Source organism: Oncorhynchus masou, chromosome 2 (genome assembly GCF_036934945.1).
Source record: "Oncorhynchus masou masou isolate Uvic2021 chromosome 2, UVic_Omas_1.1, whole genome shotgun sequence".
In the NCBI taxonomy this organism is placed as follows: Eukaryota; Metazoa; Chordata; class Actinopteri; order Salmoniformes; family Salmonidae; genus Oncorhynchus; species Oncorhynchus masou.
In genome coordinates this window covers 34,133,898-34,148,367 of record NC_088213.1, presented here as the reverse complement: position 1 = coordinate 34,148,367, position 14,470 = coordinate 34,133,898, and the positions used below count along the sequence as shown (strand labels likewise).

The window sequence follows — 14,470 nt, the reverse complement described above, 5'->3', positions numbered from 1 at the left end:
GCTTCTTCTGTTACCTCACTTTTCTGTCACAAATGCACATATGTATGGTTATTATGGTAACATGTGAGGAGACAACAATGAGGAGGAGAGCAGGATATAAGATAATTACAATGTTGTATTAGTAACATGTTTGTTGTGAAATTAATAAAAATAGTTTTAAACCATAGCAAACTAGTATTTTGTCAACATTAACCAAATGGGCTGCGTAAGAATGAAAAATGATTAGACTTATGTGGAGTAGACAAACAAATGGCTAATTCCCTTCACTCTTTTAATCCATTCTGAAAATGAGAGGGCCTTAACAACAACAAGATAGTGTCTGACAGGTGGGAAGAACGAAAACAAAGTCAGTCTGTAGTCAGAAATGACCATTGCTTCCTCATTTCTTCTCCTTCTTCTTATCTTTCTTAGTGTCTCCCTTCTCTTTCTCCTTCTCTTTTTCCTTGTCCTCTTTTTTCTCTTTCTTGCTGTCATCTTTTTCCTGGCCTTCCTTCTTCTCTGCATCTCGGTTGGCGACCTTGTTGTTGATGAGGTTGTGAAGAGCAACCACAGACCGGATGAGTGAAGCCAGGTAAACCACCAGCATCTGGTCATTGGTCTTGAGGTAAAATGCCTTGATGAACTCTTGAAGGTTGACGTCAGGCAGCAGGTTGAAGACGTCCTGCAGCTGGTAGATGATCTGGTGGTTGATGGGCAGCTTACCTGCGGCAACTTTGTCCAAATACCCTTTGATATCCACTAACTTGCAGTTGAGGCCCTTTAGGCCATGCACCTGGTTGGTGATGCGTTGAGACAGGGTGCCAACTGTTGTGTCCTTGATGTCTCTGGATAGAGACACAAAAACATTTTATTTTAGTGACTTGCATGTTTTAAGTCAACCGGTTTCCCTTTTTGGTGGAAAAACTGGCCTTAAATTTTTATGGTAAGAATCAGACTTGGATTAAAATACTAGTTTTTCAATTACTTTCATATACATTTAAAGTACAGTTCCAGTCAACATTTTGGACACACCTACTCATTCAAAGGGTTTTTCTTTATGTTTTAATTTATTTTTATTTTTTTAATATATCAAAACTATGAAATAACCAAAAACATGTTAATCAAATCAAAATAGAATTGATTCTTCAAAGTAGCCACACTTTGCCCTGATGACAACTTTGCACACTTTTGGCATTCTCTCAACCAGCTTCCCCTGGAATGCTTTTCAAACAGTCTTGAGGGAGTTCCCACATATGCTGAGCACTTGTTGGCTGCTTTTCCTTCACTCTGCGGTCCAACTCATCCCAAACCATCTCAATTGGGTTGAGGTCTGGTGATTGTGGAGGCCAGGTCATCTGATGCAGCACTCCATCACTCTCCTTGGTCAAATACCCCTTACACAGCCTGGAGGTGTGTTTTGGGTCATTGTCACGTTATAAAACAAATGATAGTCCCACTAAGCCAAACCAGATGGGATGGCGTATCGTTGCAGAATGCTGTGGTAGCCATGCTGGTTAAGTGTACCTTGAATTCTAAATAAATCACAGACCATGTAACCAGCAAAGCACACCCACACCATTAAACCTCCTCCTCCATACTTCACGGTGTGAACCACACATGCGGAGATCCTCCGTTCACCTACTCTGTCTCACAAAGACACGCCGGTTGGAACCAAAAATCGTACATTTGGACTCATCAGACCAAAGGACAGGATTCCACCGGTCTAATTGCTTGTGTTTCTTGGCCCAAGCAAGTCTTCATCTTTTTGTTGTCCTTTAGTAGTGGTTCCTTTGCAGCAATTCAACCATGAAGGGCTGATTCACACAGTCTCCTCTGAACAGTTGATGTTGAGATGTGTCTGATACTTGAACTCTGTGAAGCATTTATTTGGGCTGCAATCGGAGGTACAGTTAATTCTAATTAATTTATCCTCTGCAGCAGAGGTAACTCTGGGTATTCCTTTCAGGTGGCGGTCCTCATGAGAGTCAATTTCATCATAGCACTTTTTGCGACTGCACTTGAAGAAACTTTCAAAGTTCTTGAAATTTTCCACATTGACTGACCTTCATGTCTTAAAGTAATGATGGACTGTCATTTCTTTTTGCTTATTTGAGCTGTTTCTTGACTTAATATGGACTTGGTCTTTTACAAATGGGGCTTGGTCTTTTACAAATGGGGCTTGGTCTTTTACAAATGGGGCTTGGTCTTTTACAAATGGGGCTTGGTCTTTTACAAATGGGGCTTGGTCTTTTACAAATGGGGCTTGGTCTTTTACAAATGGGGCTTGGTCTTTTACAAATGGGGCTTGGTCTTTTACAAATGGGGCTATCTTATGTATACCACCCCTACATTGTCACAACACAACTGATTGGCTCAAACGCATTAAGGATATACATTCCACAAATTAACAAGGCACACCTGTCAATTGAAATGCATTCCAGGTGACTACCTCATGAATCTGGTTTAGAGAATGCCAAGAGTGTGCAAAGCTGTCATCAAGGCAAAGGGTAGCTACTTTGAAGAATCTCAAATTGAAAATATATTTTGATATGATTAACACTTTTTTGCTTACTACATGATTCCATGTGTTATTTCATAGTTCTGATGTCTTCACTACTTTCTACAATGTAGAAAATAGTAAAAAAATAAAAAAAATAAAAAAATAAACTTGAATGAGTAGGTGTGTCCAAACTTTTGACTGGTACTGTACATATCCAGAAACATTTTATTTGAAAAGAATGTTGAATGTTTTAGTGCAGACTGAACAAAAATATAACCGCAACATGTAAACATTTTATACTCCCATGTTTCATAAGCTGATGTCAACGTTGTGAACAGAGTCCCCCATGGTGGTGGTTGGGTTATGGAATGTGCAGGCATAAGCTACGGACAACGAACACAATTGCAATTTATCGATTGCAATTTGAATGCAAAGAGATACTGTGTCGAGATCCTTAGGCCCATTCATCCACCACCTCATGTTTCAGCATGATAATGCACAGCCCCATGTCTCAAGGATCTGTACACAATTCCTGGAAGAGGAAAATGTCCCAGTTCTTCCATGACCTGCATACTCACTAGACATGTCACCCATTGAGCAAGATTGGGATGCTCTGGGATGCTCTGGATTGACATGTATAACAACGTGTTCCAGTTCCCACCAATATCCAGCAACTTCGCTGGAGGAATGGGAAGACATTCTACAGGCCACAATCAACAGCCTGATAAACTCTATGCGAAGGAGATGTGTCATGCGGGCAAATGGTGTTCACACCAGATAATGACTCGTTCTGATCCATGCCCATACTTTAAAGTTATCTGTGACCAACAGATACAGATCTGTATTCCCAGTTAGGTGAAATCCATAGATTAGGGCCTAATGAATTTATTTCAATTGACTGATTTATTTATATGAACTGTAACTCAGTAAAATCTTTGAAAGTGTTGCATGTTGTGATTATTTTTTTGTTCAGTATATTTAGAAATACAATTGGAAAGCATTTGAAAATACACTGACTCAAATACACACCCATGCACTTAACCCAGGTATTTGAAAATAGTATTTGAAAATGGTTTCTATTATTATTATTATTATTTTTTTTTTTTTTTTTTTACAAATAACCATTCAAAGTACTTGTTTTGGGCTGTGTATTTGAAAATACTCAAAACAGGGAGAAAAAAAGTATTTTCAGTACCAGATACTTAAATATACGTGTATTTGAACCCAGATCTGGTCTGAAAAAAATATGAGCAATAATACAAGAACGACAGTCATTTACATATTGAACTTCAAGACAAATGACAAGTACAAACACTTACCGGAGTAAATGCTCCACTCCCACTTCCTCTGCTTCTTCAGCACCAATCTCACTGGTGACATGTTCAAAAGTCTTGGACGTTGGAGTGCCATCCTAAAAACAAAAATAATGTTACAACCATTGGACCTTCTTCTCAAGTGAATTTGGCAGTTTTCCTCAACATTAAAGCTCAAAAGGCATCCATTGCTCCACAACATAAACTTTGATTTGTACAGAGACATTATTTCTAATCCTACAATTTTTAGATTTCACTAAGTGGTAGATGTAAAACTGACATGCAGCATAAAACTTTGTTGCAGAGGTAATAGAGAATTGTAGTTCCACTTTTACATTCATTCAATAATTCCCGTGTTAATAACATACATCATGCACTTCCTCCACAGATATGTAGGCCTCCGTTGGTAGACCCAGGTCTTTCGGTTTCACGTCAATGATGACTAAAACCTATAAACAACCAAAAAAATCAAATTAAAATCTTTGTACCATAATATGTTATCTCATATCAGTGACATCAGTAGTAATATGTAATTGCTAAGTAAAAAATTACATCAACATTTTGTATTCAATTCAACTAAAATGTTGTACTTATACTTACAGAATTAGTACAATATTGCTTCACGAGTTCATTGATGGCAATGTCATTCTTGTGTAGTTTGGGGCCCGTGTGATACCAACCAACTATTCTTTCCCTTGCTGAAACAATGGGAATATATGTTCAATCACTAAATCACATTGTAGAATATAATCTAGTGTTATTAAAATGCACACTAAGTTACAAAGAACTCGAGACTTACCATTGACTTTCTTGAACATGTTGTACATGTTCTCCAAATAGTCATGGTCCAGGAACCACACAGAATCATCCTTGTCATCCTCGTCAAATGGCACTGGAAGAAGGGGGGAATCAGCCAGGTCAACAAAAAAAACAGAGTGTAATCAAAGAATTGACCGTGGTTGTAGAAATAGGTTAGGAAACTCACCTGCAAAGCTGTTGGACACATCAAGAACCTTCTTATGCCATGAGCCGAGAAGTACACCCACAACCCTCTTCTGACTTCCAACTTTACCGATTCTGATCAAATACAGAACAAGAGTAGGCTGTTAGCTACAGACAGAATTTCTGAACCGCCTTTGTTGCACACATGTGACAGTGACATCTCTGACTAGAGAGCGCGGATGGAGCTAACGCGTTACAAGCTGGTTAACGTTAGCTAGCTACAATAGCTAGTACAGTGCATAAACGATGCACTATTCGTTGAGAAAACCTGCCATTTGTGTAATATGCGAACCTGTGTATCTAACGTTAGCTAGCTACTAGCTATACTGGATAGCATTAACTTAGGTGAATCGGAGTCTTCCGATGTGAATCAGCTAGTTAGCTATCGTTAGCTTGATTGCTCTAAGTTAATTTACTGTCGCTAGCTTGTCGTTTGCGTTAGTTAGCTAGCTAGCTAAACTTCACTGTTATTTGGGAAACAACAGTGAGTCCACATTTTTGAACAATCATCAACAACTGTCTAGCTCATTCGAATAATTTACCTGTTAAAATGATCCACCACACTCAGGAGCACCAAGGGATGGACAATCACTTTCTCAACAGCCAAATCCGGCATGTTTATGTGTGAATTAAATTAAATAGAAAATCTTTTCGCGATAGAGAACCACAACCACCGTCAGTGCACCACAATCCCACAATCCTTCGCGTAGGGTCATGTGACCAAAGAGCCAAAGGTATGGATTTATCAAAACAGCGCAAAAAAATGCTCCGTTTGGATTCGAACGTGCATTTTGTATAGATTTGAATACCCTTTAAAAAAATTGTTAGGCGAAATATCTTAAATTAATTTGTCAGGCTATTTTTTACTCGAACGAGTCCAGAATATACTTTGTGTAGAATCATTGCGAAGTTACAGTTCAAGCTTTTTAGTATGGATTCCTTCATGGGTTGGGCTGTCCCTGGTTTTAACACTAGAGGGCTGTAAAATGCAGAAATAACTCTTACACACTGTCCCATCCTGTCATAGTTTTATTCTAGCATGTAAGTGCTTTTGAATTTAGACATTTGACCTATTTTCAATGTTACTCGTGATGACCAGACAGACATGGATCTTGGTGGACAAATCAATCAATGAATTGTATCCTAATGTATTTTCCATCGTTATAGCTGTAGCTCTTAGAGTTGGGGCTTCACTTTATAGTGAACTCTCTTCTCGCATTTCTTCAGAGTTAATAATAATCAGCCCTTGGTAATTTCATTACCCTCATGCTCATCCAAGGTTAGTAGTATTTGCCACATGCTGTGTGCATGACATGCCTCACCCTGTGTGTGCTATCTAACTGCACATAATATTTAGAATTTTGGTTGTATGGTGTTTTCTATAAAGATTGATGAGACTTCTTGTGATGGAGGAGTTAGGGTAGTGCCTTATAAACGAATAATGAGCAGTTTATAAACTACTTATAACCCTCTGTATAAATCCTTAGGTTGTTAGGTTGCTACAAGCTGGGCAGGGAGATATTTTATCTCTGGCCTACTGTCTATTTTACTTGACATGTAGCCCACCTGTCAAACATTTTTTTTTTTATGAACTGAACAGAAAGTATTTGGAAGGGTGAGAGAGGCCTTATTATCAGCAAAATCATAGGGCCAATAAAAGCATTAAATCCCAAGGACACGGTCATAAACACTAAGGCCACAGGTCGTTTGAAGTTTGTTTTCTTTTTATAGAAAGAGTAATGAACTTGTGAATGTGAAACAACTGACAAAACATTTGCTGTTGATTAACTCAATGCACTGAGAAAGTAATGATCAATCACAGATGTAGACCATGGCATGTGAATGGCTATTTTAGGATGCATGTGGTGAGTGCAGTGGTGAGATTAGGTCTATGATTAGGTCTGCATTGTTCGGAATGGGCTCCTAAGTAAGCATTTAACTGTAAAGTCTACACGTGTTGTACTCTGCGCATGCGACCAATACAATTTGATTTGATGTTGGGATTTGTTCTGGCAGAAGTCAGAGTGTGCCATCCTCCCATCTTTACTTTAATGTCTATCTTCAAACCTGGAAACTTTCTAAAGGGTACATATGACGTGAATAACGAAAAAGTCTCACATAACTCACAAGATCTACAGTACAGTGCAGTACACCCATTGTTACAGTCATGCCCCAATCAACAAACAGGTTTCTACAATTACCTTGCTGCTGCGTTAACTTTGCTTTTGGCCATTGTTAGGATTTATAAGCATATCATTATTCATTCCACTCAAGAAGCTCATTGTGTTTTATAAGTGATTTAAAAAAAGAGTCTGTATATTTATTTAAACTGATAGTTAACATACTTAAACAGGTGGCATAAGTGAAAAACATGTAACTGTCAAATCCATAGAAACCTTCAAACGTTTATCAAATAGTATCTCACACTGAATCAAAATCTTCTTATTTCTGCTGATAGTTTGGCCTTATGAGATGCATATCATAGAACCATGATCCTTTCATTATACTCTAATATCCAACAACTGGTTCTGTGGAAAAAGGTTGAGGACTTTAATGTGTGATAAACTAGCACAGGTGACAAGCTGCAAATCCTTTTGCAAGTATAATGCATACCTCAACGGCCAACAGCTATGCTGTTACTTTTGAAAGTTGTAGGAGTTGCAGTGCCACAGTATTTGTTTACTCTTATAATATCACATATATGACATAACATGTCAGAAATGGCCAAAGTGATGAGCGGATGCACCTGCATGACTTATAGCCACTGTGCCAGAAAGAAAGAAAAGCTGTGACCAATCTCATCATGACCATTTGCTTGTGCATTATCCTATAACTACATTGACATTTGGGGGAGATCACCAAATGCAAGAATGACAATTATCCGATTGACTTTTCCTTTATTATTTGAGTAGGCCTAGTGCTATTACACTTTCAATTATGCAAATGTCAGACTAGTTGTAGGCCTACAATCATGTGACAGATTATTGTCCAGTGGCAACTGTCTTATCTTAGCTGACGGGTTTGCGTCATGGGGGGGGGGGCGGGGCTGAACAGAAAATAGACGAACTGAACACATTTGACAAACACGAACGTGGGAGGCAGAAAGAAGCGTGTTACACAGGCTAATAACCACTGGTTCAAGATAAACGTAGTCTATATGCCAAATAGCCTTTTGTTTGTTATCAGTATATTTATTTCCCATCAGTCTCAGAGAAATATTTATTTCTAGCTTGCTAGCTCAGCGACGTTCATATCTGAGGGCGTCCGATTTCCCCTCCTCTTCAGAGGCATTACGATGCCCTCTGATTTTATATCCCTACTCAGCGCGGATCTCGACCTGAATTCCCCCAAATCCCTATATTCCAAAGGTAATACATCTATTTTATGTTACACTGAGACTTTCATTTTTTTCTTGTCTGTGTTGTTTTAGTTCTTTTCGTTGATATACGCTGTTACTCTCGTACATGTGTGTTGTGAGAGCGACTGCCCTGGTTTATTTGGCCGCCCCGGTCGAGGTGAACGCCAGCGCTCCGCATCCATCTACGTCGCTTTGGCATTGCATCTAAACAGTAGATCTAAAGCCGATGCCGCGTTCAGAATAACTAGGAAATCTGAAATCGCCGACTTCAGTGCATTCAAGACAACTGGGAACTCGGAAAAAACGAGCTCTGACTGGGAAAAATTGGTTTGAATGGTCATCCATCACAGAATTCCAAATAAGAAACCCAGGCATCTTCCAAGAGCGCCGTCTTTCCGACCTGAAGATCACTGACGTCATGATTTGACCTGTTTTTTTTTCTCTCCAAATTTCCAGTTGTCTTGAAAGCATCATCAGTGTAACGTCACGCGTAAATCTGTTTTTATTTTAATTAGAGTATTTGCTCTAACACTAAAGCTAGTTTAATCCTGTTTGTTTCCTATATGTATGTGACTATTATGCAATATAAAAAAGGAAATACTTTGCCTTAAATCCTGTCAATGTCATGCACAATGCCACATGATACATTTACCCTTTTGACCCAGTGTATTATTTATCCTCCTTACAAAGGTGAGGACCTCTTTGGCAGGCATAGCAGATCTAAGCCTAATGTTTTGCATTCCTGCTGTCTAGAAAATATTAGTAGGAATTGGCCAAGTGATCTGTTGTGTATTAGATCCATGTGTAGATTATATAAGAAAATAAAATAGAAAGTTGCCTCTTAATAATAGGCTAGTCTTATGAATGTAAGAAAGTATTACATTTTTATACCATTCAATGTAGCTTTAAAAGTTGCTTACCTTGATGCAATGTCAACATGCTACTGTTGTTCGTCACAAGTCAACTAGGCTATTTATTCAGCTGGTAAATGACTCCACAAATTATTTATTTTATTTATTTAACATGTAATGATGTTATTAAAGTAATTTGTGTTTATGGTCCCATACCCTACACATATTTTTAGTGCTATCATGACTGTGAGAGGATAAAGGCTGCCTCATTGAGATCACAACACAAAAAGGGTTGATACCCTATGTTGAAAGCCATTAATACATTCTGTGGAAGTGTTTACCAACACTGCCAGCAGTAATTTAAATATTTAATGTTTAAACATAGTCATCAGTCAGATGATGACTTTAAAAAAGAGGCAGATACTAGAGTACAATATAGGCCTAGGCCCTATTTTGATGGTGTAGTTGTAGGTCCAAATAGATTATATTCACCATGGCCTAGTCCCACTGAACAACAACCAAGGGTGCACTGGTTGGCTGAACAGTTAGGGGTGTCTCCGCAGCAGCATGTCAGTCCTCTTGACTGATGCAACAGCCGAGCTGAACTGGGGTTGCTCGAGATCTGCAGCAAAGAGTAGAGTCACTGAGAGGAGTGGGTCGCTGCACAGTCAAATGTGAAAGTGTAGAATTTGAGATGTCTTTAAGTATCTCAGATGTATCTCACACTGTACTTGCTTAAAGGTCATGTGCTATTTGTGTGGCAAATTGACAACTGTTTCAGAGCGGCTTTTGTTTTTCCAAGGGTATGATGTTATGTTGGCAATACTCAGTGCCAGGTACACTGATTCATCCTCCAAATCTCTTTTCATATGGTTTCGCAATATGTCTCAATACAGCACTTCAACAACATATCTATAAGCCCTTTGACAAACAACGGTATTAAACATGTCCAATTTCACAGTGAAAGTCCATTGTACATCTCAATACATCTCAAATAGCCAGTGGACTTAGGCTAGCCTGTCTCTTTTTTTACTCCCTCAAATCCCCTACAAAGTAGAAAGTGTCGTCTTTATTAAAATCAGAACTTTTTTGTAACCCATTCCTGAAAACATGTTTTTAATTTCCTGAGTACTGCAGAGATATATAAAGTTGAAGTCAAAAGTTTACATACACCTTAGCGAATTTCAATTCAGGTTTTTCACAATTCCTGACATTTACTCCGAGTAAGAATTCCCTGTCTTTGGTCAGTTAGGATCACCACATTATTTTAAGAATGTGAAAAGTCAGAATAATAGTAGAGAGAATGATTTATTTCAGCTTTTATTTCTTTCATCACATTCCCAGCGGTTCAGAAGTTTACATACACTCAATTAGTATTGGTAGCATTGCCTTTAAATTGTTTAACTAGGGTCAAACATTTCGGGTAGCCTTCCATAAGCTTCCCACAATAAGTTGGGTGAATTTTGGCCCATTCCTCCTGACAGAGTTGGTATAACTGAGTCAGGTTTGTAAGCCTCCTTGCTCACACACGCTTTTTCAGTTCTGCCCACAAATCTTCAATAGGATTGAGGTCAGGGCTTTGTGATGGCCACTCCAATATCTTGACTTTGTTATCCTTAAGCCATTTTGCCACAACTTTGGAAGCAAGCTTAAGGTCATTGTCCATTTGGAAGACCCATTTGTAACCAAGCTTTAACTTCCTGACTGATGTCTTGAGATGTTGCTTCAATATATCCACATGATTTTCCTCCCACTTGATGCCATTTATTTTATGAAGTGCACCTGTCCCTCCTGCAGCAAAGCACCCACACAACATGATGCTGCCACCCCGTGCTTCACGGTTGGGATGGTGTTCTTCGGCTTGCAAGCATCCTCCTTTTTCCTGCAAACATAATGATGGTCATTATTAGAGGTCGACCGACTAATCGGAATGGTTGATTAATTAGGGCCGATTTCAAGTTTTCATAACAATCGGAAATCTATATAGAGATATATATATATATATATATATATATTTTTTACAACTTTATTTAACGAGGCAAGTCAGTTAAGAACATATTCTTATTTTCAATGACGGCCTAGGAACGGTGGGTTAACTGCCTTGTTCAGTGGCAGAACGACAGATTTCTACCTTGTCAGCTCAGGGATTCAATCTTGCAACCTTACAACCTTACGGTTAACTAGTCCAACGCTCTAACCACCTGCCTCATGATGAGCTTGCCTGTTAAGCGAATGCAGTAAGAAGCCAAGGTAAGTTGCTAGCTAGCATTAAACTTATAAAAAAAACAATTAATCAATCATAATCACTAGTTATAACTACACATGGTTGATGATATTACTAGTTTATCAAGCGTGTCCTGCGTTGCATATAATCGATGTGGTGCGCATTTGCGAAAAAGGACTGTTGTTGCTCCAATGTGTACCTACCCATAAATATCAGTGCCTTTCTTGAAATCAATACACAGAAGTATATATTTTTAAACCTGCATATTTAGCTAAAAGAAAGGTTAGCAAGCAATATTAATCAGGTGAAATTGTGTCACTTCTCTTGCGTTCATTGCACGCAGAGTCAGGGTATATGCAACAATTTGGGCCGCCTGGCTCATTGGGAACTAATTTTCCAGATTAAAAAAAAAAGTAAATTATTATGTTATTAAGTCTATGATTTGTTAGAGCAGTCTGACTGAGCGATGGTAGGCACCAGCTGGCTCATAAGCATTCATTCAAACAGCACTTTCGTGCATTTTGCCAGCAGCTCTTCACAATGCTTCAAGCATTGCGCAGTTTATGACTTCTAGCCTATCAACTCCCGAGATTAGGCTGGTGTAACCGATGTGAAATGGCTAGCTAGTTAGCGGGGTGCACGCTAATAGCGTTTCAAACGTCACTCGCTCTGAGACTTGGAGTAGTTGTTCCCCTTGCTCTGCATGGATAACGTTGCTTCGAGTGTGGCTGTTGTCGATGTGTTCCTGGTTTGAGCCCAGGTAGCGGCGAGGAGAGGGACGGAAGCTATACTGTTACACTGGCAATACTAAAGTGCCTAAAAGAACATCCAATAGTCAAAATCGTATAGAGAGAAATAGTCCTATAATTCCTATAATAACTACAACCTAAAACATCTTACCTGGGAATATTGAAGACTCATGTTAAAAGGAACCACCAGCTTTCATATGTTCTCATGTTCTGAGCAAGGAACTTAAACGTTAGCTTTCTTACATGGCACATATTGCACTTTTACTTTCTTCTCCAACACTTTGTTTTTGCATTATTTAAACAAAATTGAACATGTTTCATTATTTATTTGAGGCTAAATTTATTTTATTGATGTATTATATTAAGTTAAAATAAGTGTTCATTCAGTATTGTTGTAATTGCCATTATTACAAATACATTTAAAAAAACGGCCGATTAATCAGTATCGGCTTTTTTTTGGTCCTGCAATAATCGGTATCGGCGTTGAAAAATCATAAAAATCATAATCGCTCGACCTCTAGTCATTATGGCCAAACAGTTCTATTTTTGTTTCATCAGACCAGAGGACATTTCTCCAGAAAGTACAATCATTGTCCCCATGTGCAGTTACAAATCGTAGTCTGGCTTTTTATGGCGGTTTTGGAGCTGTGGCTTCTTCCTTGCTGAGCGGCCTTTCAGGTTCTGTCGATATAGGACTCGTTTTACTGTGGATATAGACACTTTTGTACCTGTTTCGTCCAGCATCTTCACAAGGTCCTTTGCTGTTGTTCTGGGATTGATTTGCACTTTTCTCACCAAAGTACGTTCATCTCTAGGAGACAGAACGCGTCTCCTTCCTGAGTGGTTTGACGGCTGCGTGGTCCCATGGTGTTTATACTTGCGTAGTATTGTTTGTACAGATGAACGTTGTACCATCAGGTGTTTGGAAATTGCTCCCAAGGATGAACCAGACTTGTGGAGGTCTACAATTTTGTTTCTGAGGTCTTGGCGGGTTTCTTTAGATTTTCCCATGATGTCAAGCAAAAAGGGACTGAGTTTGAAGGTAGGCCTTGAAATACATCTACAGGTACACCTGCAATTGACTCAAATAATGTAAATTAGCCTATCAGAAGCTTCTAAAGCTATGACATAATTTTCTGGATTTTATTTTCTGACTTCAGCTGTATATTCTGTTTGTAAATATACACACTTCTTTGGTTCCAAGTACAGGACCCCAGTAATCTCTGTGCAATTTAGTCTGAGAGAAATTCAACTTTTTACCTGCTATCTTCATCAACTGTATGGTAATTTCGGGTTTACCATGATTTTTCATCCAGTCAGTCCCGAGGGTGCATGTGAGTGTTCAACTTCAATCACAATGTTGGGCAAGTAGGGACTCTGCTGGTGTAGTGTTGCACCTGAGCCCTGAGTTCCTTAGCATTTTAGATGACTCTTCAGTCTTCATTGCCTACTTTCCAAGACAGATACTGTAGAATTTAAACGGCATGTTCCCTCAACTGAAAAGGGAGAAAAACAGTGGGTATATTTTTCTTGTGTCTTTGGTATGTTTGTGGTTTGCTGAAGGTATCCATAAGACTTTGACTCTGTTTTTCAACTGAATTCACAATAATCTGGCTAACCTAAAGTATAAAGGTCTGTGTTGACTTTCTGTCTGACCGTGCTGTTAATCCTCTACCTGGCTGGCTGCTGGCAGTGACCACACAGAGGCTGCATGCCCAGAGTAATCTCTGCACAAACGATCAGATTGTTTCTGTGGCTCAAATTTGCTGAGGGTAGCCTAAATGTCATAGGCCTAGCAGTGTTGGAGAGGTGGCAGAGTGAAGCCCAGAGGGTGTCAAAGAGCCACCCTTAATTAGTGTGGCATTAAATCCAGCAGAGTGAAGAAATGACTCAATCATCCTCTTGACTGATGTCAGGGACTTGTTCATAAATGTGTTAACTTGAGTTGGCCTGACTTGCGGTTGTAATGGACTGCCCCATGTCAGAATATGAAAATGATTCGGCTAGGCCTAGTTTCTTCACTGGAAGTCTGCTTCTTGAGGAGCTACAGATGGATATCATTACAGTGGGCTCACAGGGCTATCTATTTTTCTGTGTCACTACTTTTAAGGGTGGAATGAGTGACCGGGCATGTATGATTCTCTAGACAGGCAGGCTCCTTACATAATCATAATCCAAAAGATTTTGTGTGGGCTTAGAGGACGTTTATCCACTTTTGTAATAAGAAGGGAAAGTAGAGAATTTGAGGGAGAGAGAGATTCCTCAATTGCTGCCCTGTAAACGTTTTGAGAGGTTGAAAACACTCAAATTTAAATGAGACACTATGTTTCCAGTTTCTGTTTTTACTCAATGCTCATTGTTTACTGAGTTCTACAAGCATTGACATAACATAATGTCATGTGTCATTTTGCTGGACTAGAACAGGTATTCTGGGGTACGCTCAATGCCGTTGGGGGTACGCCAAATAAAAATGTGAATCGCATTTAAAATGTAT

General features: G+C 39.0%; 2 protein-coding genes across 2 annotated transcripts in view; one reads left to right on the top strand and one right to left on the bottom strand.

Moving 5' to 3' along the window:
- Positions 1–97: 97 nt before the first annotated feature.
- Positions 98–5,517, bottom strand: LOC135503634 (26S proteasome non-ATPase regulatory subunit 7). Its single transcript, XM_064921792.1, has 7 exons — positions 5,337–5,517; positions 4,778–4,869; positions 4,592–4,684; positions 4,393–4,490; positions 4,161–4,241; positions 3,799–3,890; positions 98–824 (listed from the first exon to the last, which is right to left on the bottom strand). Exons 1-7 carry the CDS (start codon positions 5,408–5,410, stop codon positions 380–382), a joined length of 975 nt encoding a protein of 324 aa, XP_064777864.1. The 5' UTR covers positions 5,411–5,517; the 3' UTR covers positions 98–379.
- A 2,336-nt stretch (positions 5,518–7,853) lies between these two features.
- The window catches only part of LOC135559444 (nuclear factor of activated T-cells 5-like), a 67,170-nt gene continuing 60,553 nt past the window's right edge, over positions 7,854–14,470 (top strand). Inside the window, exon 1 of the mRNA XM_064993601.1 lies at positions 7,854–8,162. Within this exon, the coding sequence (XP_064849673.1) occupies positions 8,090–8,162 (73 nt within the window). The 5' untranslated portion in view covers positions 7,854–8,089. The remainder of the gene's footprint in view (positions 8,163–14,470) is intronic.